Below are 26,150 nucleotides of genomic sequence, written 5' to 3' on the forward strand. Positions count from 1 at the left end.
TAATTGAACTTGGGTTAGGGTTAGGGTTAAGAACTGATCTTTAAAAAAAACATGATATACAGATACAGATATTCATGCTCCTGTATGAACAGGGCCTAGCTTCTTCTGCAACAATAATGTTAACAACCCCCTCCTTCCTTCTTTTCTCACTCTCACTCTGTCTCTCTCTCTCTGCGCCCCACCCTTGTCTCTCTCTTTCTTCATCTCTCTCTCTCAACCCTCCCTCCCTCTCCCTCCCTCCCTTTTTCTCTCTCACACTGTGATTGACAGGTAAAGCCTCAGGTGATCATTTTTTTATTTTCTCAGGTGTGTTCAGTCATTACCTGTTCAGATCTGTTCTTTGTGTCAGTGAAGCTGCAGCAGGTGAGTTCATTTTTATTCACATTCCTTTAGTATCACATCTAATATGTGTAAGATAACAAATATATAAACAAACCGATGTCAGAGGTAGCCTTAGATTTACAGCATGACTATAGCTACTAACTCTACATCTACCAAAAAGCCATCGACTAATCCCACGTCTACTTGCTTGTGATCTAAATGCATCATTATATGAAAATTCAATGAGAAAACAGTCTGAAACAACCCTAACACAATGAAAACATTTTAAATTGTCTCTTTTGAAAAGGGATATGTATTTTTCTTGTTAATGTTGGTTAGTTTGTGGATGTTTTTATTGTGTTTTTGTGACAACAGTTGATCATGTTCTACCTCAGCATTGTCTGCTCAAAATAAAGTGAACACCTACAATAGAAAACATTTTCCTGGAGCCACTTAAGTTAATCAACAAAGATTAGACTTTAAATTTATTCTTACTGGTTAGGGATTTTAGTGTGAATACTATCATTTAGATCACATCTCTCCCAACATATACTGAAAGATATTATTATGTTAAACAGCCGAATACATTCCTGAAACAGTGTGTTCATTACTCACATTGACATTTAGATCTCAGACATCTCCCATCCCAACTGCACATTAGCCACTGAATAAAAAATCCACATGAATCAAACTGCACATTAGCCACTGAATAAAAAATCCACATAAATCAAACTGCACATTATCAATTGAATCAAACTGTCTCACTCTGTGAGGCAACAATGACTGTAGCTGGTCTCAGCACTTTCCCCCTGATGCTTCTGTAGGAGTTCTTACACAAATACATTCTGTTCTTGTCGTATTTCCATTTTTTGTCCTTTAGTCTCTTTTATCCACTCTACCAGATATTATTGTAAACATTTTTTAATGATCTAATTATTGGTTATAATGATATTATATTACATAGTAAAGGTGTCTGTTTATAATGTGGTGTTCTCTTGTTACATTATATTGTATTACATTATATTATATTGTAAAGTTATGTAGATTGTTGTCTCTTTGTGCAGAGTGAAGTTAGAAAACCTTGTGTTCATCCTCCCTGGTTTATCTGCAATGAAGATTTTTAAAAGCAATTTCTTTCTTACGGTTCATGTGTGTGGTTTAGTTCTGATGCAGCATGAATGAAAAAATAATAGTGACACTGCTGGGGCTACAGTATCAGTAGTACTGTGGTAATACTGTGACCTAAAAGAGTCAAAGTGGAGATCAGTTGAGGCTAAAAGCTGAAGCAGTGTCTGGGTATCAGTACTGAAACAAATTACAATCAGACTGAAACCAGGAGGCTGCTGATCCAGTCTGAGGGATGAGCGTCAATTGAAGAGACAGGAAAAGATGAGAGTAAGATGTGGAACGGGTGGTCTGAGTGTCAGTCACCATCCAACCCTAACCCTTACTTAATAAAGTAAGACAATGATTCTAAGTGTGTTCATCTGTTCAAGGTGCATGAAAGCAATTGGCAGATCTACGCAGCTCTTTTTTCTCTGATGATCATGTTGGAACAGTTTGTTCTTTATGTAGAAGATTCCCATAATTACTGCTGAGGCCCAAACATTCCACTCAAAGTTCATCAGTCCCTTCAGGGAGTAACCACTTTGTTGTTGTTTGAATGCATGATCAGTGAGGAAGAACGATTTAAGAGTATTGGCTGTATATGTCCTGGGTTAGGCTCAATTAAAAATCAATTTTGTAGGATTTAATATAAATGTAGTTTAATATTATTAAAATATTTTCATCAGTGTTAGATCACCTGAAATTTAGAATCATTATGATCCTGTTGCTTACGATTAATGATAGACCGATATGGGTTTTTCCAGGCCGATACCGATTATTAGTAGTCAAGGAGGCCGATAACCGATATTTGGAGCCGATATTCATTGCAGTAAAAGTGAAAATATTGGCGTCAAAATTTTGAATTATACAAACTCCAACACTTACATTTGAGTAATTGCCTTTAAGCATATGTTTATTAAACAGATTTTCAGATAACATATTAAAGGTTTTTTTTCTTAGAATTTTAAAACAAAGATGTCTATTGTCTAACAAAAAGTGCAGGGAGTTCCAAGGCTCAGCAGCTTCTCTAATAATGTGAAATGAAAACTTAAACAAATAAATAGCACCCTGAGGTTTTCAACTGTAAATAAAGTTTACAGTTCAAACAAAAACAAAAAGTGCAGGGAGTTCCAAGGCTCAGCAGCATCTCTCTCTCTCTCTCACTCACTCACTCACTCACTCACACTAGGGCTGTCAACGAATATTCTAAATTCGAATATATATTCAAATAATTTAAAAAAACGGAGATTCGATTGTGAAAATTTATATTCGACTTTGGAAAAAAACACATCAGCGGCTGCTTTGCGAGTGGGCGCACTGCATGACGGGACAGGCCACAGGAGTTGCACTTGCACAGCGTCACTCTGCTGAAAGTGAGACGCGAGCACGTGTTCAGGCACACACACACACACACACACACACACAGCTGACGTGCCCCCTAAACTCGCAACACACACTCCCGCTACCTTCAGCTGACGTCAGCCACAGAGACCCGTTATTACCGGACTGGATGTCTGACCCACACACACGTCCACCATCACGGACTGTTTCCATGGGGATGTGTTCAGCAGCCCGTCTGGAGGGACTGCGAGCGAGCAGAGCGGCTCATGTTGATATAACGTCATTGGGCTCACAGTTACTAGTACCTGAGAGTTGTAGAGGGCTGGATGTTTATTACAATTTCGGGAGAGTTTGCCGCCTGAACTTACCTTCGAAACAGATCTGCTCTCCGTGGCCTCCCCTCTCTGCCGTGTGTGTGAGCAGTGTGCGTGCACAGCTCTCACTGCTGATTGGCTGTTACCTGGCTCTGTGTATAACCAATCAGGTGGTGCTGTGGGTGGGACAATGCAGGAGACAGTAGAGACGACAGAGAGGCGTGGCTGCATCAAAACAAACCCGGTTTGAAATGAATCTCTTATAAACCGTCGGATTAAAAAAAGGCCGATGCCGATATGAGTCAAAATGCTGAAAATCGGCGCCGATAATCGGTGGATCCCTATTTACTATTGAGCACTTATTTGTAGATCAGAAGGCTCCGACATGTTTCTACAGGAGCCCAGAGCGGGTTAGGTTTAAAGCCTTCACCTTTTTTATGTCGTCTGAGGGCCACTGTAGAATCTGCACACTTGGAAGAGGAGCTTGGGGTAAGGGAGAGGTGTTCAGTAAGTTTTAGGGGTCGCTACTCTCTTCTTGATTAATTAAATTAAAGTATAATTTATTATCTATGCACATTTAGGAAGATCCATTGAGTCAACATTTAAAGTAATCAGATCAAACATCAGCAGTCTTTGTGGGACTTATGAATTCTTCATAGAATGTTTGATTTCTTTGTGGATCACTTTCTTCGCTGATGTGTATGCATCAGTATTTGGTTTGTTTGTAAGATAAACCCCACAACAGATGTTTTTATCCAGTTTATTCCGCAGTTTTAGAGATAACTGTATGTGGTGTATGTTTTAATTTACTAAAACATTATTTACTGTTGGACATTCAGATCCATAATTCTAACCCTTATTGTTCCAACATCCCAGTTGATAGAGGTTTTGACACTGTAGGTCCTACAGTCTCATTCTTAACAGCAGTTGATGTGGTGGCTCTAACCCAAACCCTTCGTAGAATGTTTGATTTCTTCACAGTTCACTTCAGTTTATGTGCGTTTGTATAATCGCATGTTTCTGAACGTGACACATGATGAAAATGTCTTTTTTTTTCAGAATCCATGATTGATCAGTCTGTCAGAGAAACATGATCAACATGATCTTCATCTTCATCAGTGAGTTTAATATCTTCATCATCTCATTTATCATCATTCCTCCATCCACCCATCCTTACATCATCCATCCATCATCTATATCACTTATCATCTTGAAGGTCATGGTTGGGGGGGTAAACTGGAGCCAATTCCAGCTGACATTAGGTGAGAAGCAGGGTTAAACCTGGAAAGGTGACCTGTCCATCACACCTGTGATCATGTTTGATTGTGGGACAAACAGAAAACACACAAACACAGAACATGTGAACTCAAAAAGTGATTCGAACTGGGAACAGTGCTAACCACTGCACAACTGTGGCACCACTCATTTATCTCTACCTTACAAATTATTTTTGTTATTAATCTTAGACTTTAAAATCTGTCATTAGTTCTTCTTCCAGTGACTCAGCTCCAGGACCTTCAGGAGCTCCAGGACCTCCAGTGTCCTGGCAGCTCATGTAGTCCTCAGCTGGGTGACCTGATGGTAGGTCGATCTGCTCAGCTCTCAGCCTCATCAACCTGTGGTCTGGATGGAGCTCAAAACTACTGCATCATCGGATACCTGGAGGTCAGAAGACACTGTGGGTTAGGGTTAGGTTATATAATATGATAACTTTAACATGATATATAATAGTATTTGATTGAGTATTTGATTTATATAATGTAAAATAAACACAGAGTCAGTGAAGGATCAGGTTTTTTTTCTTTCTGACATGTTTCTGGCTCATGTTTGAGTTTTAGAGTCAAACATGTTCAGATCTGTCATTTTATTATTGTGTCTTCTACTTCTCTCTCTTTACCCTGAGGAGCATTTCCACTTGTCATCCTCATTACCACATTCTTCACTTTGTCTCTTCTCTCTCACTTCATCTCTTCTCTTTCACTAACCCCGTTTTTCTAGAAGATGATGATGATGAAGATGAAAATGGTGATGATGATGAAGGTAATGAATGAATGAATACCTTTTCATCCATTAGGAGGAGAAGAAATGTTTCACATGTGACTCACGTCGGCCATACAATCACTATAGCAACCCGAACAGCCACCGCATCGAGAACATCATCACAACCTTTGACCCTGAGAGAAAAACTAAATGGTGGCAGTCTGAGAACGGTGAGTTTAGAAATGAGACAAACATCATGTGACCAGTATGATGTCATCAGTCAATCAACTAAACCTTTATTTAAACAAATGTTGGCAGGTGTTCATCATGTCAGTATCCAGTTCAATCTGGAGACCGTGTTCCAGTTCAGTCACCTGGTTCTCACCTTTAAGGTGAACGCACACACAAACACACACCAGTGACATCACTGTTTTTTTTATTTGATTCAGTTTCATTTATATGACATCAAATCATAATATACATAATATCAAGGCTCTTTACATAGAAGATAAAGACCTAAAAATTAGAGAGAAACCAACAGTTCCCACAATGAGCAGCTCTGACGACTGAGAGAGAACAAACTCTTTAACTGGGAGAAACCTCTAGAACCAGACTCAGTTTGGAGACATCTGAGTCAACTGAGGCGTGAGGAGAGAAAAATGGGGAAAAGGAGAGAGAGAGAGATTTGATTTTTAAAAACCTTTTATTTAAAAAAACATGACACAACAAAAACATTGTTTTCATGATAACAAATAGAAACAATACAACAAACACTCACTCTTTACCTAAAGGTAATGTTGAACCTTAAGTTGTCGTCAGACACACAACATATTGTATCCTTATAGCACCATTTTTCAATAAAATCATCCATGTTCTTCTCTAAATAAATTCTAAAATCAACTCAAACTCTGGCCTTGACTGAGGAGATGAAAACAGGAAGTGCTTCCTGTTCTGTCCTTCCCTCTACTGTGCTCTTTTTGCTGCTGTATATGGACATTTTGGCCTCTCCTATTATCAGGTTGAGCAGCTGCCACTTTATGGTGTCAGCTTTCTTGTTGCAGACGCCGAAGATGAAGGCCATGTTTCACCAAACTGTTTAAAAACAAAAGGCAGTGCATTAAAAAAGTGACAGAGTCTTTTACATTCATAAAAACTTTGAATAACAGTCTCCACTTCCCCACAAAATGGACACTCATTAGAAACAGAAGGATTAATAATAGAGAGAAAAGCGTTGACTGCAGAAGCACCATGTAAAATCTTCCATCCTAAATCTCCATTTCTCTTTCTTCACACTGTGTCAGCTCTCCTGTCTGTTTGTTTTTGTTTAGTGCTTTCACATACTGTGTGTAGACAGTTTGTCCTTCAGCTGTGTGCATGTCCACCAGCTTACAGTCCGTTCCACATAATAAGGGTCCTGAGATGCAGATTTTGTACGAAGCCCATTTCTGGAAATGGATCAGACACCTCAGGAGTTTCCCCTCTGCAGTACTTCTGCAACATCTTGACCTCCTCCTCTGTCAGTCTCTCAGACCACCTGCTCAGGATACTCCTGCTATGCCAAATGGACTTTGGTCCAAGTAGTGAAGCCACTGCAGTTTCTCCCCCCCCCAACAGCTTTTTCAAGGATTTTGGAACTGAAGGTTTGATATGGGTCTATAATTAGCTAAAACCTCCGGATCAACAGTGACATTTTTAAGCAGAGGTTTAATTACCACTACCTTAAAATCATCTTGGCTGGTGGAACACCACTTCTTCTCCAGCTTCTGTGATGTTATATATGTTATATATATACAAATGTAAGTATGTTTGTGTCAGTGATGTCACTTCCTGTTGTCACTCTGCAGAGCTTCCGTCCAGCAGCCATGTTGGTTGAGCGATCAAAGGACTTTGGACAAACGTGGAAAGTTTTTCGTTATTTTGCAGAAGACTGTTCGCTTCATTTCCCTTCGGTGTCCAATGAGGCAGCTGACAGTGTTGATGACATCATCTGTGACAGTAGATACTCCGGATCAGAACCGTCCACCAATGGAGAGGTGACACATTCATTATTTATAAAAAAAACATACACTATGTGTGTGAGGTAAAATTTAGAAAATGTTTTCTTTTCTTTTTCCACTAGGTAGTGCTGAAAGCGCTGGATCCAATATTTGAAATACAAAACCCGTACGCATCAAATATCCAAGGTGATGGTTTACGACAGAGAATGTTGGATGTCTGTTATTAATAAAAGTCAAAACCTTATAAACAGCATTAACATGTAGATGTTTAAATATAATAAAAATAGGTAAATGTATAACATGTTTGTTTTGGACATATGAAAAGAGCATATGCCAACATTTAATTGTTTTTATTCATCATCTTCAGACCTGATCACTTTGACTAATATCCGGGTCAACTTCACTCGTCTCTTCACGCTCGGTGACACCCTGCTGAGTCGAAGACGCAGGAACCCTCTGAATAAATATTACTATGCTCTTTACAACATGGTAGTCCGAGGAAGCTGCTTCTGTAATGGACACGCCAGCAGGTGCACACCTGCGGACGGACAACGTGGGGATGTCTTCACCCAAACTGGCATGGTACACAAACTCAAGCTGTTTTCAGACATGACCTTAAATCTGCACGTGTTCCCAAGATGTTCTGGAGGTTCTACAAGTGAGAATACAAATGTCTCATCAGTTGCTCGTAACATTCTTTGGAACATTTTCTGCAATGCTCAGCATGATCTACCTAGGCTCCTCCTCTCGCCTGAATGTTCCCAACATTTTCCTGTTAGGGTTAGGGTTGTGAACAAGTCTAACCTGGTCAATCTGCTGCTGCTTCATAGGAGAAACACTAATTACACAAAATGTACAGACAAGTGTTAGGGTTAACCCTAACCCCTAACACCCTAACACCCTAACCCTAAATTTAAACAGCTTCAGTTACATCAACAATTCATTTTAATATTGGATCAAAAATCAATCATTTCAAACTGGGGTAAGTGGAGAAACAGGACACCAGGATAACCCTAACCCTAAAGAATAAAATAAAAGATGAGTCCAAATGATTTCTTCACATTTCTTTCTTTAAACTGTTTGAACAAATGAACACAATGTGAGTGTTCAGGTGATTCCAGATGTTCTCTACTCTCCAGGTTCATGGTCGTTGTGTTTGTCAACACAACACAGCTGGAAACAACTGTGAGAGATGTCAGAACTTTCACCACGACTCCCCCTGGAGGCCAGGAGGAGGAGACACAGATGACATCTGCAGGAGTATGTTGAATGGATCTTTGTGTTGAAAACATGAAGCATCATATTTCAAATTGAATTTTATTAATTATATTTTTAAATCAAACAAGGTTTTGTGAATCTTATGAAGTTATAGCTTTTATCCAATTTATAGTGTTTTTTTAAAATACATTTAATTTTACTTTTCAAACAAACAGGCAGAACTATTATTATAAACAGGGTTATATGAAATAAATGTTTAAAAGTTTATTTTGAGTAATTTCATCTGTTTCATTCTTTGTTAGAATAAAAACATTTAATATTTTTTTGTTTTTACTGACTCATGTTTCATTTCCTCTCAGGATGTAACTGTCATGGTCACTCAGACTCTTGTCACTTCGATGCCATTCATTTTGAAGCAACGGGTGGTATTAGCGGTGGCATGTGTGACAACTGCCGCCATGACAGGATGGGTCCTCACTGTGAACAGTGTCGACCTTTTCTATATCAGGATCCTCAGAGAGCGATGGACGACCCTCATGCCTGCATACGTATGCTTCCACTGCTTTCATTCATTGTGATCGAACAAGTTCCACTTTTCTCCATCAGGAAATGTGTAATATTATTCAAGTAAAGTAAAGTAAAATAAAGTAAAAATGATAATGATAAAGCAAAACCTTGAAACACTGCTTTTCAATGATACGATATTAAAGGAGCAAGAAATTACATTTAAGCAACATTACAACAAGATAACAGCAGTTAGGGTCAGGGTTAGGTTAACCTTAAAAAAGAACAACTCATGTAGAAATACTTGAAAAAAGCCCAGCACTAACGCTAACCTTTACAGCTGAGTTGGGATCAGTGGTAATGGGTCAGATGACATCATGACATGTTCAACGTGATGATTTCATCTGACACGTTGATGTAACAACCAATTCCTGTGTTTCAGCTTGTGACTGTGATGCAGCTGGAGCTCATGGCGGCGGTCTCTGTGAAGCTCAGACTGGTCAGTGTCTCTGTAAAGAAAACGTGGAAGGCCGACGCTGCGAGCGCTGCAAACATGGCTTCTTCGGCCTGAGGCAGGACAACCCGGCCGGTTGTCAGGGTAGCAACATATGAACGTATCAAATGTATTCATAAACAAAGAGTGATGAAGCTCAATCTACATGATGTGTGTTTGTGTGTGTGTGTGTGTGTGTGTGTGTGTTTCAGCGTGCAGGTGTCATGTTTTGGGAAGTGTTGGGTCATGTGATCAGCTGACAGGAAATTGTGAATGTGACAGTTTGGCGAGCGGCCCGCTGTGTGATCGATGTCCAGTAAGTTTCATCTTAAAGTTTTTCCTCTGACAGAGACTATATTTTCAAATCAACTTTATTTATAAGAAAAATCACACAAGCAGCTCAGACACAGTTAAAGTTTAAAGTTCACTTTGTACGTTGCCTCCTATGACAGCACATTCTCTGAAGGAGGCGGGCCCTGACACACTGTTAAAATGTCTTTAATTATAATTAGTGCATTCTAGTAATGCACTAAAAATAATCAAATCCGATAATGATTTTAAAAGTACTTTAAATTCTTTTAATGTTTGTGATACTTTAACAAGAGATTAAACATAAGATATTTGTGTTGCTGTCATGTTCAGGAAGGTTTCTGGGGTTTAGGAAACTCAGCGATTAGATGTTCGCCATGTGACTGTGACGTCGGAGGAGCTCACAGCATCATGTATGTTCTTTTTTATTCTTATTTCAAAATGGTCAGTTTTGTCCCCAGGTGTCATCAGGTCTCACCGGGTGTCATCACCTCAGACTCATCAAACAGCTGAAATTGATTTATGAACCATTTGAATCTTATGTGAATCAGTCCACAGACGTCTTCCTGTCTTCTCAGGTGTTCTCCAGAGGATGGACAGTGTCACTGTTTACAAAACATGATAGGTCGACGCTGCTCTGACCCCGCCCCTGGTTTCTTCCTACCTTCACTTGATTACTTCCTGTACGAGGCAGAGCTGACAGCTCCACTTCCTGGAGGAAGTCATTCTTCTACTGATGCTCCTTCATCTTCTTCTCTGGTGATTGCCACAAATAATGTGTATTTTATACATGTAGTATTACTGTGCATTTTATACATGTAGTATTACTGTGCATTTTATACATGTATAATTGAGTATTTTCTATGTACTTTTATTGTGTATTTTTCATGTATTACTGTGTATTTCACGTGTAGTATTCCTGTGTATTTGCAGTTGAATCCAAGTGTGTTACCTCAGTGTGAGAAATACTACAGAGAGCAGGGTTTTGACTTTAAATTCACCAACGGACGAGTGGTTTTGGTTCGGAGGATTCGGCGACTCGCCCACCGGAGGAGGGAGGGGCAGGTGAGTTGTCTGATATCATACTTTGTTTTGACTGGTCTGATTTCTCAGCCAATCAGATTGTCTCTTGAGCCCTGAGTGTTTCCACTGATTCTTTCTTTGGGTCCTGCAGCCAACCAGCATCCCTCTGGAGGCAAGTCATGCCCTGCAGATTATCCCCCGTCTGCAGACACGTGATCAGCCAGTCACCTGGACCGGCCTGGGATTGGTCAGAGTGTTAGAGGGGGCTGGGCTTCGATTCACTGTAGATAACCTACATTCATCAACGGATTACCATTTAGTGATTCACTATGAGACAGAGGTGAGAAGAACCATCAGGGTACTTATAGTTCTAGTTCAGGCTCTGGTTCTGACTCTGGCTCTGGTTGTGCTTCAGATTGTGTTTGTGGTTCTAGTTCACATCGTTAGTCAATTACTCAGAATAAATTCTGATGAAAACAAGGTTTTGATTCTCATCCTCCTGGACCTGAGCTTTTCATACGAATTGAACATACCATCCTTATCACTCATCTTGAGAAGTTGGTTTGTCTGACAGAATCCTGAACAAAACTTAAATTAAAGGGAGGAAGTTCTACATCAGCATGATACGTCATAGGGTAGCTGCCTTGAACCTTTATTATTCTCACTGTACATGCTCCCACTGGGTGACATCATCAGAGCGCACAATATTTGTTTCCATAGATACGCAGATGATACACAACTGTACGTGGTTGCTGAGCCAAATGAAGACAACGCTCTGCGCTCCATCACGAAATGTCTTTCAGCAATAAATACATGGATGAGCCATAATTTCAGAATCAGAATCAGAATCAGAAAAGCTTTTATTGCCAAGTAAGTTTGCACATACATGGAATTTGTTTTGATCTTGTTGGTGCTTGTCAGGCATCTCTAAATATAACAAGATAAAAAAAATCAATTATTAAAATGTAACAATATAAATATAAAAATATATACACAGTATGTTCTTAAAGCTTAATGAGGATAAAACAGAAATCCTTTACCACAACAAAATCAAAAAGAGAAGTGCTGTAAAATAATGTGTGTCAGCAGTTTATTTGGATTACAATCAGAGGAGAAAAGTTGTTATCTTGGATCTTAACTTTAACTTTGATCGGAGTTTCACATTAACAAGGAAACTACAACCTAATTTTTCTTCTTAGAAACATAGCAAAGGTTCAATCATCTATAAGTCAGATGCTGATTCATGTTTTCATTTCTACTGGACTGGAGTAATGCACTTTTTACAGGAGTCCCATAGAAAACAATAGAGACTCGTTCAGAACTCTGCAGCTCATGAACTAAGAGGAGGGAACACATTAGCTCTAGCTGCTCTGCACTGGTGGTTCCACACAGGATTGACTTTAAGGTGCTCCTCCTCACACACAAGGTTCTGGATGGACCCAGTTACACAGCTGCCTCTCTAGTGAACTTTGTTCCCTCTAGAACCCTGAGAACATCTGCAGCAAATCTATCAGAGGTTCCAGCCCAAAGAAAATCTTAGATGCAACTTTTGTAAACTACAAGTTGTGGAGCAGACTTGATATCATAGAAGCTGGTTCAGCAAATGTCTTTAGGACATTTCTCTCTACTTCAGACTTTAACTAGATCTTACACTTAAACTCCTGTACTTTTAACATTGTGTCACTTTATTTCTTTTGTTTGTGTCCATTATTAATTTTAAATTAAATTTTTTTTTTTATTTCCTTATCTTTTAAATGTAATTTTAACAAGATCTTATACGTCTTAAAATCGGTTATCTTCTTATTTGAATACATTTTAACATGTTTATATTTGTATCCATATTGTATATAAAGCTGCATTCCTTTAGGTGCTATACAAATACATATTAATAATAATATTAATAATAATAATTTGTTAAATTTATGTTACATGTAATATATATGTAACATAAATGATGATTTGTTTTTCCCGATTCTTTACTGTAAATGTTTTTTCCTGATCTTCCTCTGAGGCTCTGTCTGATTGGCTGGCTTCAGTTAGCATCATCATGATGTCACCAGGTGACAGTGTCTGCAGCAACGACCCAACAGGAAGTAAAACTCTGATTCTTCCTGGAAACTCCAGGTAAGGTGGCATTGAATTGGCTGCAGAAAAGTCACATGACCGTTCAGGTCACATATGCAGAAACACATGTAAATGTATGTATATCTGTTTGTTTAATGCTTTATTTTGTTTGTCTGTCTCCAGAGGACGTGGTCTGGATTCTTCAGTGTGTCTGAATGCAGGAGGTCGATACTTTGTTGACGTCGTCTTTAACAAACAGTCTGGATCTGATGGATCTCACATCCTCATTGACTCGGTGAGGAGAACTTCTGGTGCGCAAATAAACTTCTGCCCTAACAGCAACACATTTTTAATTAATGTTTGCACTAACACACCACAGAAAACTCTGTATATAATCTACCTATCAATAAACTCCATATCTGACTCTGATGTGTTTTCAGATAGGTCTGATTCCGAGCATAGAGTCTGTCCAGAACTGCTCTCAAAGTGAACTTCAATCTTTGAACTGCATCGGATTGTCTGTTGAGCTCCACTCACAGGATTCACTCCCAGAAATCTGTCAGGGACTGATCAAGAGCATGTCAGCACGAATCCACCACGGAGCTGTTCGTAAGTAGCGCAACATAGCAGCTGTTGTATGTGCATTCAACATGTGGAAGAGATTTTTCTTCAGCATTTAAAAACCTAAAGATTCTCTGTTGTGAATGTATCTCTGTTTCATCTGTTGCCAGCTTGCAGGTGTAACCTCCTTGGCTCTCTAGGACCAGCTTGCAGTAAACTGGGTGGGTTCTGTGAATGTAAACCCAATGTGATTGGCCGTTGCTGTGATACCTGTGCACCAATGACATTTGACTTGGGACTCGACGGCTGCAAATGTAAGAAAGTCTCATATTTAGAAAATCTGACATTTCTAGAATGATACAATAAGATGACAGATTTTTCTATGGTGTAATTTGCAGTGTGCAGGTGTGACGCTCGTGGTTCAGTGTCGCAGCTGTGTGATCAGGTCAGAGGTCAGTGTGTGTGTCGGTCAGACGTGACGGGGCAACGTTGCAATCATTGTCACACAGGATTCTGGGGTTTCCCCTTGTGTCGACCCTGTGACTGTAACAGTCTATCTGAGACATGTGATGAAGAGACCGGGGAGTGTTTCAACTGCAGAGAACACGCCACCGGACCACACTGTGACAGGTCGTACACACTCACCGAGCACTTTATTAAGAACATCTGTAAACCTGCTTCATGCAATCAGCCAATCATGTAGAGGCTGAACAAAGTACAAAAGTGTAAATAACAAACAATATATTGAGATCTGGTGACGGACAGATCATGTGCTTCACATTATTTTCCTACTTATTCATTCAGTGAAGTTTTAATTATCATTCCATCATAGGTCAAAGGTCATCACTCAAAACAACTTTATATTATTTACAGTGACTCCTCCCTCTAAAGAAACAATGGACCAAAACCAAACCACTTAACAGAGCCACCAGGTCTCCAACCTGGACTGGATAAGATGGATTGGACTGTAATAGACTGGATTAGACTGGACTGGACTGAAGTAAACTGAAGGGAACTGGAACAGACTTGACTATACAGGCCTGGACTGTACTAGACTATACTTAAGTGAACTGGACCGGACTGGAGGAGGTCAAGTATTGTGAACTGGACTGGACTCTACTGGCATCTATTGTACTTGTATCCTGGGAGAGGGATCCTCACATGTGACTGTCTGAGCTTTATTTACTGTTCATAAAGTTTCTTCTTTACTCTTGTTGAGTTAAGAACAGAGGACGTTGCTGCTTGTGAACATCTATGAGACAAACTGGGATTTGTGAATAAATACAAATAAAATGTGATTGATTGATTGACATGAACTGGACAGGACTGTCACACATGTAGAATATGACACTGACTCATGACGACATCACTGTCTTTACATGTCTGTAGATCAGTCTGTGGTTTAAATGTGTGTTGTCACTGTATGTTTTGTATGTTCTAACTGACATGTGATCATGTCCTTTAGTCACAACTTGTTTAACTGTGAATATATAATCATAACATCACACACACGTGAGATGGTGTTTTTGTATGTCAGAGTTCTTTATGACACCATTTTAAATGTGTTCACAGGTTTGTGAATCAGATTTGATTTTCTGCATATTCCTCAGAACTCTTACCCTAACCCAAACACTGAGATTTAAAAGCTGTAATGACGCCTTTGTTACTGATGCAGGTGTGTGGAGGGTTACTATGGAAACCCCATCTTCAGACAGCCCTGTCAGCCCTGCTTGTGCCCAGACGTGAAGAACAGTGGAAAATTCTTTGCCACTTCCTGCCTACATGACCCACAATCCCTTAGTCTGACCTGCAACTGCCAGGAGGGGCACACAGGTAGGAGCTGGTGTGAAATAAGGAGGTCTTTGGGGATCCAACATCACTTGATTGACACTCGAGAACCTTTAAAAGCCTCATCAGTAAAATTTCAACGGTTTTCTGGAAAACATTTTTTTTTAAATATGTCCAGAAGAAGGTAGGCAGGGTTTCTGCTATGATAATTTTGCAGACATACATTATAGGTCCAAAGTCCATGTCCTCCCGCTGATCTGCACTCACTTTATACAGTAACAATAAACACCAACACTCATCAGAAGTTTTTAGGATCTGAACAGAACAGCAGGTTCACTTTGTTTGATTCGGGGGTTAGGGTTCAAGAGTTTATGAGACTACTTGAAAAAAAGTTCTCACTCTTTTGCAAGCACACCGTCTACCTGCTACACGAGACGAGACAGTGTTAAAGTGATCGAAATCATGGATTAATAACTAAATTCATGTGATTTTCAGTTTGTGTGAAGAGTAACAGAGAGAAGCAGACACACACACACTCTTGCAGACAGGACAGAAATGAATACACACAAAAATATGATACAACACAGTTTTCAATGTTGCTTCATTGCTGAAGCGATGCCCAGTTTATCCAGGAATATAAATATGAATTCAGCAGGTTTTTAAAAAGATTAGTTCTAAGTGTGATTAGAAAGCATCAGCAGAGCCGCCTAGATACTGTTACGGCTATAATATAATTTTCACCTCATAAGCCTGCATTCATGTGTAGAGCATCAAAATATGATAATAACTATTTATGTTAATATGTTATTTATTTATTTATTTATTTATTTTGAGGGGGTGTCAAATTCTGATCAGTGAGGGGGTACTTCAGTATAACACTGGCGAACTTGTCAGGGGGGACCGCCCGACTGCCACTGAGTAGGAGCAAATATTTAGATGACGGTACAACCTCACATGAGTTCCTGTCCTGGGTTCAGATTCCTGTTGGGTTGTTTTCTGCTGATCAAACATGAATGCTGGAAAAAAAAACACCACTGACAGGTGTGATACACTGAGGATACATGAGTTACACTTGTCAACGTGATCTGTTTATGTACATAAACTTTTTAAACATTTATAATGATGAATGAAATAAAAAAAACTTTCAGGTTCACGATGCAACAGATGCAGCCCTGGTTTCTATGGTGACCTGACGTTGCCAGGTGCCCGTTGTGCAGAGTGTCCCTGCAACAACAACATCGACCTGGACGACCGTAACGCCTGTGACAGCCTGACAGGTGAATGTCTGGGCTGCCGCCACAACACGGTGGGACCACGATGCCAAAGCTGCAAACCTGGTTACTATGGCAACGCTCTGGTCCAAGACTGCAAAGGTACAGATAGAGAGTATATTATTTTAATTATAATTATTACTATTATAAACCTGTAGCTTCTTTTCTAATCAAGATATTTAATCCATCTGACTCTTCACACCTTGACTCCTTCTTCCCGCTCATGAAAGTCACAGGTCTGAACCTTTGCTGCTGAGAAGCTTTTCACCTTCTCCACTCTGTGACCTCTGACATTTGAAAAATACCATCAATACATCAATATTCTCAGTCCAGGCTCCATGCTGGAAACTGTCTGGGCAAAGTTTTGAGTTCAATTTTATTTGTATGGTGCAATTATCTCAAGGCACTTAGCTGTTATGTTAGAGTTGATATACAGAATTAAAAACAAGAGAGCAAGACAGAGAACAATCTGACTTCCACATGTATGATATCCCTTATGTATTGAATCTATTGTATATTTCCCAGAATGCTCCTGTGACCGGCGTGGGACGGAGGTGACTCATTGCCCTCTGGGGAGTTCTTGTTACTGTGATCCAAGTACAGGACAATGTCCGTGCAGGACGGGTGTCTTGGGAGTCCTCTGTGACCAATGTGAGGACGGATACTGGAACCTGGATGGACCGTCAGGATGCCAGCCCTGCAGCTGTGATCCTGTCAACTCCTTCTCCAACATCTGCAACAAGGTCTGGCCTCAAACTAAGAAATAATCCAAATGACCACAGGGTCGTTTTTCATACACAGTTTCTACTCTGATGTTATAATTCTTTAGTTTAGCTCACGCTGCAGAACAGGCACAAGATTCATTGATTGAAATATGTTCTTCAATAAAACAGCTGAATGATAAAACAATAAGAGATGGACATAAATACAATATATAAGGTCATCAATAATCATGTGATGTGTTCAGGTGATGGGACAGTGTCCATGTCGTCCTGAGTTTGGAGGGAGACAATGTGACGAATGTGGAGAAAATCATTTTGGGAATCCAGACCTGCAGTGTATCTGTGAGGGAGAGCAAACACACACACACACGTACTTTATCCAACAACTGTGGTTTTTATTTCGATTCATCACTTCCTGTTCTCAGCTTGTGACTGTAACCTGGAGGGAACCAAGCGCCCATCATGTGACCCTGAAACCGGAGAGTGTATCTGTCGAAGAGGAGTCACCGGTATCTTCTGTGATGAGTGTGCCCTCGGCTACAGCTCGGCATTCCCAGCGTGCAAGGAGTGCCACCCGTGCACCACTCTCTGGGCTGAAAGTGTCACAGATGTCCATCGAGCAGCACAGAAAATGAGAACCTTCATCCCTCGCCACGGCAAAAACCTGCGGCCTGGAGAGAGTCACCCCCGGCAACAGATGCTGCAAATGCACTCCACGCTGGACAGCCTCACCAATCTGACAGGACTGTCACTGCAGAAGTTAGAGACGGTGGAAAAACTTTGTATGAGGATTGGGTGAGTTTTCTACTGTTGTCACATGTTTGTTCTTCTATGAGGGTGTTTCATCTGTTTTACAGTTTTCTTCTTCTATTGTTTAAATATTAAAAATAACATGAGTCATTGTTTCATGAGAAAAGCTCTGATTTTTAATGATGCTGGATGCCTGAGCTCCATCTCTCCCTAAAATATTAAAGTTAATGAAACATCTCTAAATGTTTTCTGTCTCACAGGAAGTTGAAAGCTGCCGTTGATCCAAACATGATCCTTATCGATCCATCTCCTCTTCTCAACACTGAAATGGAAAACATTCGTCAGGAGTTTAAGAGGCTGCTGAAAAGTGTGAAGGAGAATGTGATGGAGCTTCCACATGAAGAAGAGGAAGAAGGAGATGTGGACGGTACAGAAATAAGAGTTTTCTCTGATTCACCATTGAAACTTAAAGCAAACGTTCATCACAAACTCTGAAGCTGATTGGGGATGGATGGTTGATGGAGGATGGATGGATGGATGGATGAATAGAGGATGGATGGTTGAATGGTTGGATGGATGGATGATGGAGGATGGATGGATGAATAGATGATGGATGGATGGATGAATAGATGATGGATGGTTAAATGGTTGGATGGATGGATGGATGGATGGGTGAATAGATGAATAGATGGTGGATGGATGATGAATGGATGATGAATGGATGATGGATGGATGGATTAAACCTGCTGAACTGATTGTATCCTATAACTCTGGAAGTAACATTTTCCTCTATGACATGAACAGAATTCAAACTGTAATGTTAAATTTATTACATTTAAACTTTTAACTTTTAACTTTTAACTTTTAACCAAACTGACAAGAATTCAGTAAAAAGTAGAATTTTCGATTGATCAGATTTTCTTCTTCTGTGATTTGTTGCAGAGCTGCTGGGCGAGATCCAGAAGATTCTGAAACATTTCATGTTGGATGAAAAAAGAGTAATAAGTGCAACTAAAGCTTTAGACGACTCCGTGGACATCAGACAGGAAGTGAAACACAAACTGAGCATTTGCGGCAGCAGAGGAGACATGACCCCAGTGGAGAAGAAGATCACAGAGCTCAGCGTGGTCAACCTAAACCGACAGGTAAGTTCATACCTGCACAGGTACATGACCAAAAGGTGCCGCCATGACATAATCCAAACATAAAAAAGACATCATAAAGGGGGTTTCAGGCTTTTGCCTTTTAACATTGTGTTTTATAGAAACACTCCTTTTAGATTAAAAGGATGTTTTTAGTTTCATTTATTTTGTAATACATTTCAGTCAGGACCACTTTATGCCTCTGCATAATTTACATTTGGTGGTTTACCTCTGTTCTGGGACCTCCTGGGACCTCCCTGTCCTCCATGTGCATATGTGGGAAGCTTAAGGCAGCAAGAGCCCCAAAGGGAACAGAGCAGAGCGGCATCATAGACAACAGAAATGACACTGAATGAATTAAACACAGTGTAAAAGGGGGGAGCAGGGGTGGAGATGGGTCGCAAAATGACTTGCAGCTGATGCAGCTTAAATAAGGCGCCTTTTTGATCTTTGCCAATGAATGAATAAATGAAAGGGAATCTGAGATGCTGAGCTTGACTTCCTGTCTGAGCGCTGTGCTCAATTTATTTATCATATACTTTCATTAACATATACATTTGTTTATTATTGGATGGATTGTTGGATGATGGAAGGGTTAAAATTTTGGTGATTTCATGTGATTGATTATGTCAGGTAATGTGTTCATGGCCTTGAAGCAGCTTGTTGTGGTCTGATGCAGATCTGTGGACGACCAGGTCTGGACAACTGTTCTGGATGTGGTGGAGCTCTGTGTGTTCTGGCTACAGGACGAAGGAAATGTGGAGGTTCAAGCTGTGACGGAGTCATAACCATCAGTCACCACGCTTCAGAACGAGCAGAGAAAGTGAAGGAACAACTCATCTCACTCCCATCGAGACTTGAGGAGTCCAAGAACAAGGCAGGTTCACACTGAGACCACTTCTGATGTTCTGGTTCTGGTTCTCATCCTGAGACCAAAAAGAATCTGTTTAGCAGGTGTAACTTTTTATTCAGAGAATAACTAAATTAAAAACATCACTTGATGTTTAAACAGATTATTGATTAACACGTTCATGGTTAGGCACAGCTGCTCAAATTTAATTAGATTCAGTCTTGTACCGGATCCTTGTCCTGATCCCTTTGAATGATCCCACAGTTTGACATTTTTTCTGCTTGTTAATGGATCTCAATGCTGAACTGAAACTTGAAACTGGGAGGAAGTTTACCGGCCATAACATGACTGAATGATTATAGATACATCCACAGGATTGATGGTAAAACAATTTCCTTCTTCACTGAGATCAGTGTTGTTCAACTGTTTGTTCTGGGTCAGATGAACCATATGAAACAGGCAGCTCAGGACTCCAAAGACCAGGCTAAAGATCTGCACGATCGGATCAACGCGCGACTAGACACCTTTGAAAGAGAGAAGAACAGAACCAGGGAGGTGATCCAGCAAACCAAAGACTACCTGATGGGTCAGTGTTCGGGTGTTACTCTATAAACCTGGGGTGGTATTCATCCTTCATCCATCTATAAGTCCTCTAGCATCAAAAGTTTCACTTGTAGTGACACAATTCAAAGAACATTTTATTGAATTATGCTGTTTCTTTTAAACAGGAGAAAATGATGCGTCAAATTATTTCAGAAAGATTAGCAGCAGTTTTAAGTAAGTGGTTGAGTAAGTTTGTGTGCTGTTGTCTCCTCTCTTTTGGACTGAAATACATACCACTGATTTACACTCTCGTCACTACTGCAACCAAACGTTTATCTCTACACCTCACCGTTGGATCCAAGGCCAAATGTTACTCTTAATTTGTTTGACACCTTTCTGTTAAATGAGCTGAGAACTCACCACTCAGCAGAAGAAAATAATAATAATCTTCTGCAAAAACAAAAGACTCTACAGATACCCAAAAGAACTAAAAGCTGCAGTATGGTGAATAAACAGCGAACACTAAGCCACAGTGTGGAAATGTTTCCTGCAGGAAAACATCTGTTGATATGGTGCTACAGAGGAAACAACTGAAGAAACTTTATTCATCATGTTTTCAAACAGATGACATGGTTCCTATTGAAGACATCGAGAAAATGGCCATAGCTGTTCTGAACATCCAGCTGCCACGATCACCTGCTCAGATCCGATCAATGATTGATGAAATCAATCATCTACTCTCAAACACCGCACATGTCCAGGATGAGCTGAAGAAGCTGGAGGAGCCTGTGAGGCGAGCCAAGGACCTGCTGCAGAAAGCTCAGGAAGTCAAGTCAGTGTTCGCAAACATCTAAACTACTGTTAAAATGTCAAACTTGTTCAAATGTGAAAATGTCTATTAAACTATTAAACAATTTAATTCAAACTTAAAACTTGAAATAAAACATTATAAAACGCTTAAATAGGTAAGGGTTAGGGGTTAAATATTAAACTTTAAGATATTTAACTTAACTATTTAACTATTAAAGTTAAAAAATATAAAACTTTGATTAAAACATGAATTATTTATTTCAACACGAAACTTAATTTAAAGCAACGATATGTAACAGTGACTGCCTGTGTTTGAAATGGGAACTGCAGTCGACTTCACGAAGAGCTGTTTGGTTTCAAACATGAAGAAACACAAGATGAGCTCAACATTAAACTTTCACAGTGGATCACATGTGTCAGTGGAAGATACATGCTAAGATAAGACCATTTTAATAAAATAATAATAATAATAATCCCACTTGTTTTTCATCCCCGTCTCTGATGAAATATTGATGAATTTAACAGGTGACCTACAAATCATTTGATATTTTTTTCTTACGTCAGTTACGAAGTTTTCAGCTACTGACGATGAAGAGGCTGGAGAGGGTATAGAGTGGTATAGAGTGACGAGGAAGAGAGCTGTTGCCAAGGAAACAAATAACCGTGGTCCATCCACTCTTCTGGTGTGACTGATAGTAATTAATGCTAGCATATGTTAGCATGACAGCATTATCCAGTATTACTTGGGATAATTTAAAATTCCAGCTGCATGTGAATCTCCGCATATGAACAATGTAATTGATTATTGAAAGTACTTTGAATACTCCTCAGGTGGTAAATTAGTTCAAGTGAGTGAACTTTTGTCTTTGTCTGTAGGTCTGTATCACTTGGAGACGTTTTGCTCCAGAATACAATATTCCAATAATAACTTAATTATAAAACAATACATGTGTTGTTGGAGAAGCATCTATTTTTCTCCTATCATGGTCATTTTAAGAATTAGTAGAATACATATATTTCATATAATTATGCTGTACAACTCTAACCCTAATGAAAGCTGCAGAATTTTTACTTCACATCCTCCAATCCAATCCTAACCCTAACCCTTGTCGTGTTCAGGGAGAGGACAAAGGCCATGGATGTGACAGAGATCAGCAGAGACATTTATGAAGCTGAGAGAGCTCAGGACAAAGCCAACAATGACCTGGAAACAGCCAACAGAGACAGAGACATGACCAAAGCTCAAGTCCAAGATGTAAACATCCATAACATCTCAAATATCTGTCATTTCATTTTGGTTATTAAATGTGTTAACACATTGTTGTCCTGTTTCAGATGAAAGAAAAACTGAACATGTTTGAGATGAATCTGATGAATCATCGACCTGAAGATCTGAGAAACCAAATTGAAGCCCTGAAGAAGAAAACGGAAGAAAACAGAGCGGTGACCCAAGAGGCTCAGGAGGCTGCTGAGTCAGCCATTAATACGACAACAGTGCGACAACACACACACACACACACACACACGCACACAGGGGGCTGAAGAGTCAATGATTACTACTATGACTATGACATCATTTTTTAACATGACATTAACACAATCTTTTTGACTGACTTGACTTTCTTGTTTCACAGAATCTGGACAATGTGATGACTCTTTTTGAGGTTTTGAAGCAAAGAATGTTGAATCAGTTGGCTCAGGGTGAAGCTGGAGAACGACAGAAGAAAATTATAAAGGAGGCGGAGAACATGAAAAGACAAATTGAGGACAAACTCAAAAATATACAAGGTAGTACTTTTACTTACATCTGTAGGATTTTATTTTTAAATTATAATCAGGATAGTTATTGTTGTAACTGACACAATAATAGGTACTGTAGTAACCTCAACATAACTGTAGTAACATCAGTATAACTGCAGTAACCTCAACATAACTGTAGTAACATCAGTATAACTGCAGTAACCTCAACATAACTGTAGTAACATCAGTATAACTGTAGTAACATCAGTATAACTGCAGTAACCTCAACATAACTAGTAACATCAGTATAACTGTAGTAACCTCAACATAACTGCAGTAACCTCAACATAACTGTAGTAACATCAGTATAACTGTAGTAACATCAGTATAATTGTAGTAATTTCAACATAACTACAGTAACCTCAACATAACTGTAGTAACATCAGTATAACTGTAGTAACATCAGTATAACTGCAGTAACCTCAACATAACTAGTAACATCAGTATAACTGTAGTAACCTCAACATAACTGCAGTAACCTCAACATAACTGTAGTAACATCAGTATAACTGTAGTAACATCAGTATAATTGTAGTAATTTCAACATAACTACAGTAACCTCAACATAACTGTAGTAACATCAGTATAACTGCAGTAACCTCAACATAACTGTAGTAACATCAGTATAACTGTAGTAACATCAGTATAACTGCAGTAACCTCAACATAACTGTAGTAACATCAGTATAACTGTAGTAACCTCAACATAACTGCAGTAACCTCAACATAACTGTAGTAACATCAGTATAACTGTAGTAACATCAGTATAATTGTAGTAATTTCAACATAACTGCAGTAACATCAGTATAACTGTAGTAACATCAGTATAATTGTAGTAACATCAGTATAACTGTAGTAACATCAGTATAACTGCAGTAACCTCAACATAACTGTAGTAACATCAGTATAACTACAGTAACATCAGTATAACTGTAGTAACCTCAACATAACTGTAGTAACATCAGTATAACTGTAGTAACATCAGTATAACTACAGTAACCTCAACATAACTGTAGTAACATCAGTATAACTGTAGTAACATCAGTATAATTGTAGTAACCTCAACATAACTGCAGTAACATCAGTATAAGTACAGTAACATCAGTATAACTACAGTAACATCAGTATAATTGTAGTAACCTCAACATAACTACAGTAACATCAGTATAACTGTAGTAACATCAGTATAATTGTAGTAACATCAGTATAACTACAGTAACATCAGTATAACTGTAGTAACCTCAACATAACTGTAGTAACATCAGTATAACTGTAGTAACGTCAGTATAACTGTAGTAACGTCAGTATAACTGTAGTAACGTCAACATAACTACAGTAACATCAGTATAACTGCAGTAACATCAGTATAACTGTAGTAACGTCAGTATAACTGTAGTAACCTCAGATTATGTACAAACTACGGTATGAAGATGTGCATCTTGGTCTGTCATTAACAATCAATGCCCCGTTAAAACAAATTAATGGATTCAGAAAGTTTATACCAAATCCATTCTTTTGTTAAAAAGGTTTTTCTGTTGTAAAATACCTGCAGGAGCGGAAGATGCACGGCATCATATTGTATAGTACTGGTATTTATTTGAGCACACAGGACTACTTTTATACAAGAAAATTGTCATATTTATAGACATAATCCATGCAAAGCCTATGTCAAAACATTGTGCTGCAGTAGCAGCTCCTCTGCAAAACATACTGTTGAACTGAAGCTAAATATTGTGCGTTAAACAGATGCTGTAAATATGAATTGATATTAATGTGAATATTGTAAAATTATAATTATGACCCTCCCAAGTAGACACATATATAGATATATATATCTATATATATGTGTGTGTGTGTATATGTAGACAGACAGATAGACAGATATATGTTGTGTTATAATATGTAAACTGTGTGTGTCTGTTGTGTGTTTTCAGGTGTGGAGCAGAGGATCCAGCAGTTGATCAGAAGAAAAGAGGAAAAATCAGCTGAAGTTTCTCAGATGTTAGAAACAGTTGAATCTTTACGACAGAACATTACCATACGAGCCAAAGTTTATGCCTCCTGTACTTCATAAATACTACAGAATACTACCTAATGTAATACAGCTGTACTTCATGAATACTACAGACTAGAGTACTACATACTGTAGTCAAGCTGTACTTCATAAACATTATAGTCTTACTAGATGTAAATGATTGTCTCACTTTAATCATCTACATCTTTATTAAAATTGTTTGTTTGTTTTTAGTTTATTTCTGAAATTAACCAAAAACATTTAAAGACACTTTTTTTAAAATAAAACTGACGACAACTATTTTAAGAACAAGTCTCTGCAGGTCATCACACGTTCACAGTGATTACCCACAATACACCGGTAACACACACACACACACTCACAGCTCTCCCTTTGTTGTTGCAGGTGAGGTTTAATGGTGGGGGAGGTGTGTGTGTGTGTGTGTGTGTGTGTGTGTGTGGTAGGAGTCCGACCCCCCACCTGAACATCTGTAGCTACAGTGTGTGTGTGTGTGTGTCTCCGGGGGGTCAGGAATGTCTTTGTCTGGAGAGTCTTGGGGGAGGATGTGATACTTTGAATTAACTTTTCACTTGTAACTTTTTTACTCATAACTTTTCACTTGTAACTTTTTTACTCATAACTTTTCACTTGTAACTTTTTTACTCATAACTTTTCACTTGTAACTTTTTTACTCATAACTTTTCACTTGTAACTTTTTACTCATAACTTTTCACTTGTAACTTTCTGACACTAACAAGTTTCATTACACAATTTTAAGCCAAAAGTATAAACACTGATCATAATGAAACTAAAGGATCATGAACCAGTTGTTGTTTCTGTCTTTGTCCCAGATGTGTTGAAGTATTAGCCCCCCCCCCCCCCAACTGCTGAGACAAAGTTAAAACTTAGAGAGAGAGAGACAGAGACAGTAAAGTCACATTTACAGAAACCGGAAGTCAGGTTAGATTTTCTTCCAAATAAAAGCCTCAAACTTGTTATTTATAAATTCAATAGTAGTTTTTTTGTTTGTTTGTCAAATTTGAAAAAGCAAACAAACATGTTGTTGTTATATTAAAGTTGAATTTATTCAGATTATTTGAATATGTAAACATATAAGTGTGGATGGGAAAACAAAAAATAAGTAAAGAATTTCATTCATTCATATTGTTTGTTTTTCAAAATAAAGTATTCCCCCCTTTAATTGACACGGTGGTTACATTAATATTTTC

At 38.9% G+C, this 26,150-nt stretch overlaps 1 protein-coding gene across 4 annotated transcripts; it reads left to right on the plus strand.

The window, feature by feature from the left end:
* Positions 1 to 269: 269 nt before the first annotated feature.
* Positions 270 to 26,126, plus strand: lamb4 (laminin, beta 4). 4 transcript variants are annotated; one of them, XM_069528836.1, is made up of 35 exons: positions 270 to 363; positions 4,143 to 4,201; positions 4,570 to 4,748; positions 5,158 to 5,293; positions 5,382 to 5,455; positions 6,908 to 7,096; positions 7,183 to 7,246; positions 7,428 to 7,642; positions 8,200 to 8,320; positions 8,638 to 8,826; positions 9,225 to 9,380; positions 9,488 to 9,591; positions 9,918 to 9,997; positions 10,163 to 10,343; positions 10,518 to 10,649; positions 10,759 to 10,947; positions 12,619 to 12,731; positions 12,855 to 12,966; positions 13,112 to 13,280; positions 13,403 to 13,546; positions 13,631 to 13,862; positions 14,908 to 15,065; positions 16,169 to 16,393; positions 16,817 to 17,034; positions 17,259 to 17,355; positions 17,439 to 17,808; positions 18,024 to 18,190; positions 18,706 to 18,908; positions 19,585 to 19,782; positions 20,197 to 20,341; positions 20,923 to 21,130; positions 22,228 to 22,363; positions 22,444 to 22,602; positions 22,743 to 22,896; positions 24,842 to 26,126. In XM_069528836.1, the coding sequence occupies exons 2-35, from the start codon at positions 4,174 to 4,176 to the stop codon at positions 24,979 to 24,981; spliced, it is 5,385 nt and encodes a 1,794-aa protein (XP_069384937.1). In that variant the 5' UTR covers positions 270 to 363; positions 4,143 to 4,173; the 3' UTR covers positions 24,982 to 26,126. The 4 variants fall into 4 exon arrangements, with proteins under 4 accessions (XP_069384937.1, XP_069384938.1, XP_069384939.1 ...); XM_069528837.1 differs by lacking the exon at positions 270 to 363 and adding an exon at positions 2,924 to 3,572; XM_069528835.1 differs by lacking the exon at positions 270 to 363 and adding an exon at positions 4,300 to 4,345 and having other exon boundaries at positions 4,161 to 4,201.
* Positions 26,127 to 26,150: the final 24 nt, after the last annotated feature.

The sequence above is a fragment of the Paralichthys olivaceus genome, chromosome 7, assembly GCF_024713975.1.
Source record: "Paralichthys olivaceus isolate ysfri-2021 chromosome 7, ASM2471397v2, whole genome shotgun sequence".
NCBI classification, from domain to species: Eukaryota; Metazoa; Chordata; class Actinopteri; order Pleuronectiformes; family Paralichthyidae; genus Paralichthys; species Paralichthys olivaceus.

What these genes read in the sequence shown, in the direction of transcription:
- lamb4 (XM_069528835.1), top strand. Translation starts at nt 4,303, where the DNA reads ATGGTTGGGGGGGTAAACTGGAGCCAATTCCAGCTGACATTAG. An exon ending in CGACCCTCATGCCTGCATAC is followed by an intron (nt 8,827 to 9,224) that starts GTATGCTTCCAC and finishes CCTGTGTTTCAG; the next exon opens with CTTGTGACTGTGATGCAGCT. An exon ending in CCAAAGCTCAAGTCCAAGAT is followed by an intron (nt 22,364 to 22,443) that starts GTAAACATCCAT and finishes GTCCTGTTTCAG; the next exon opens with ATGAAAGAAAAACTGAACAT.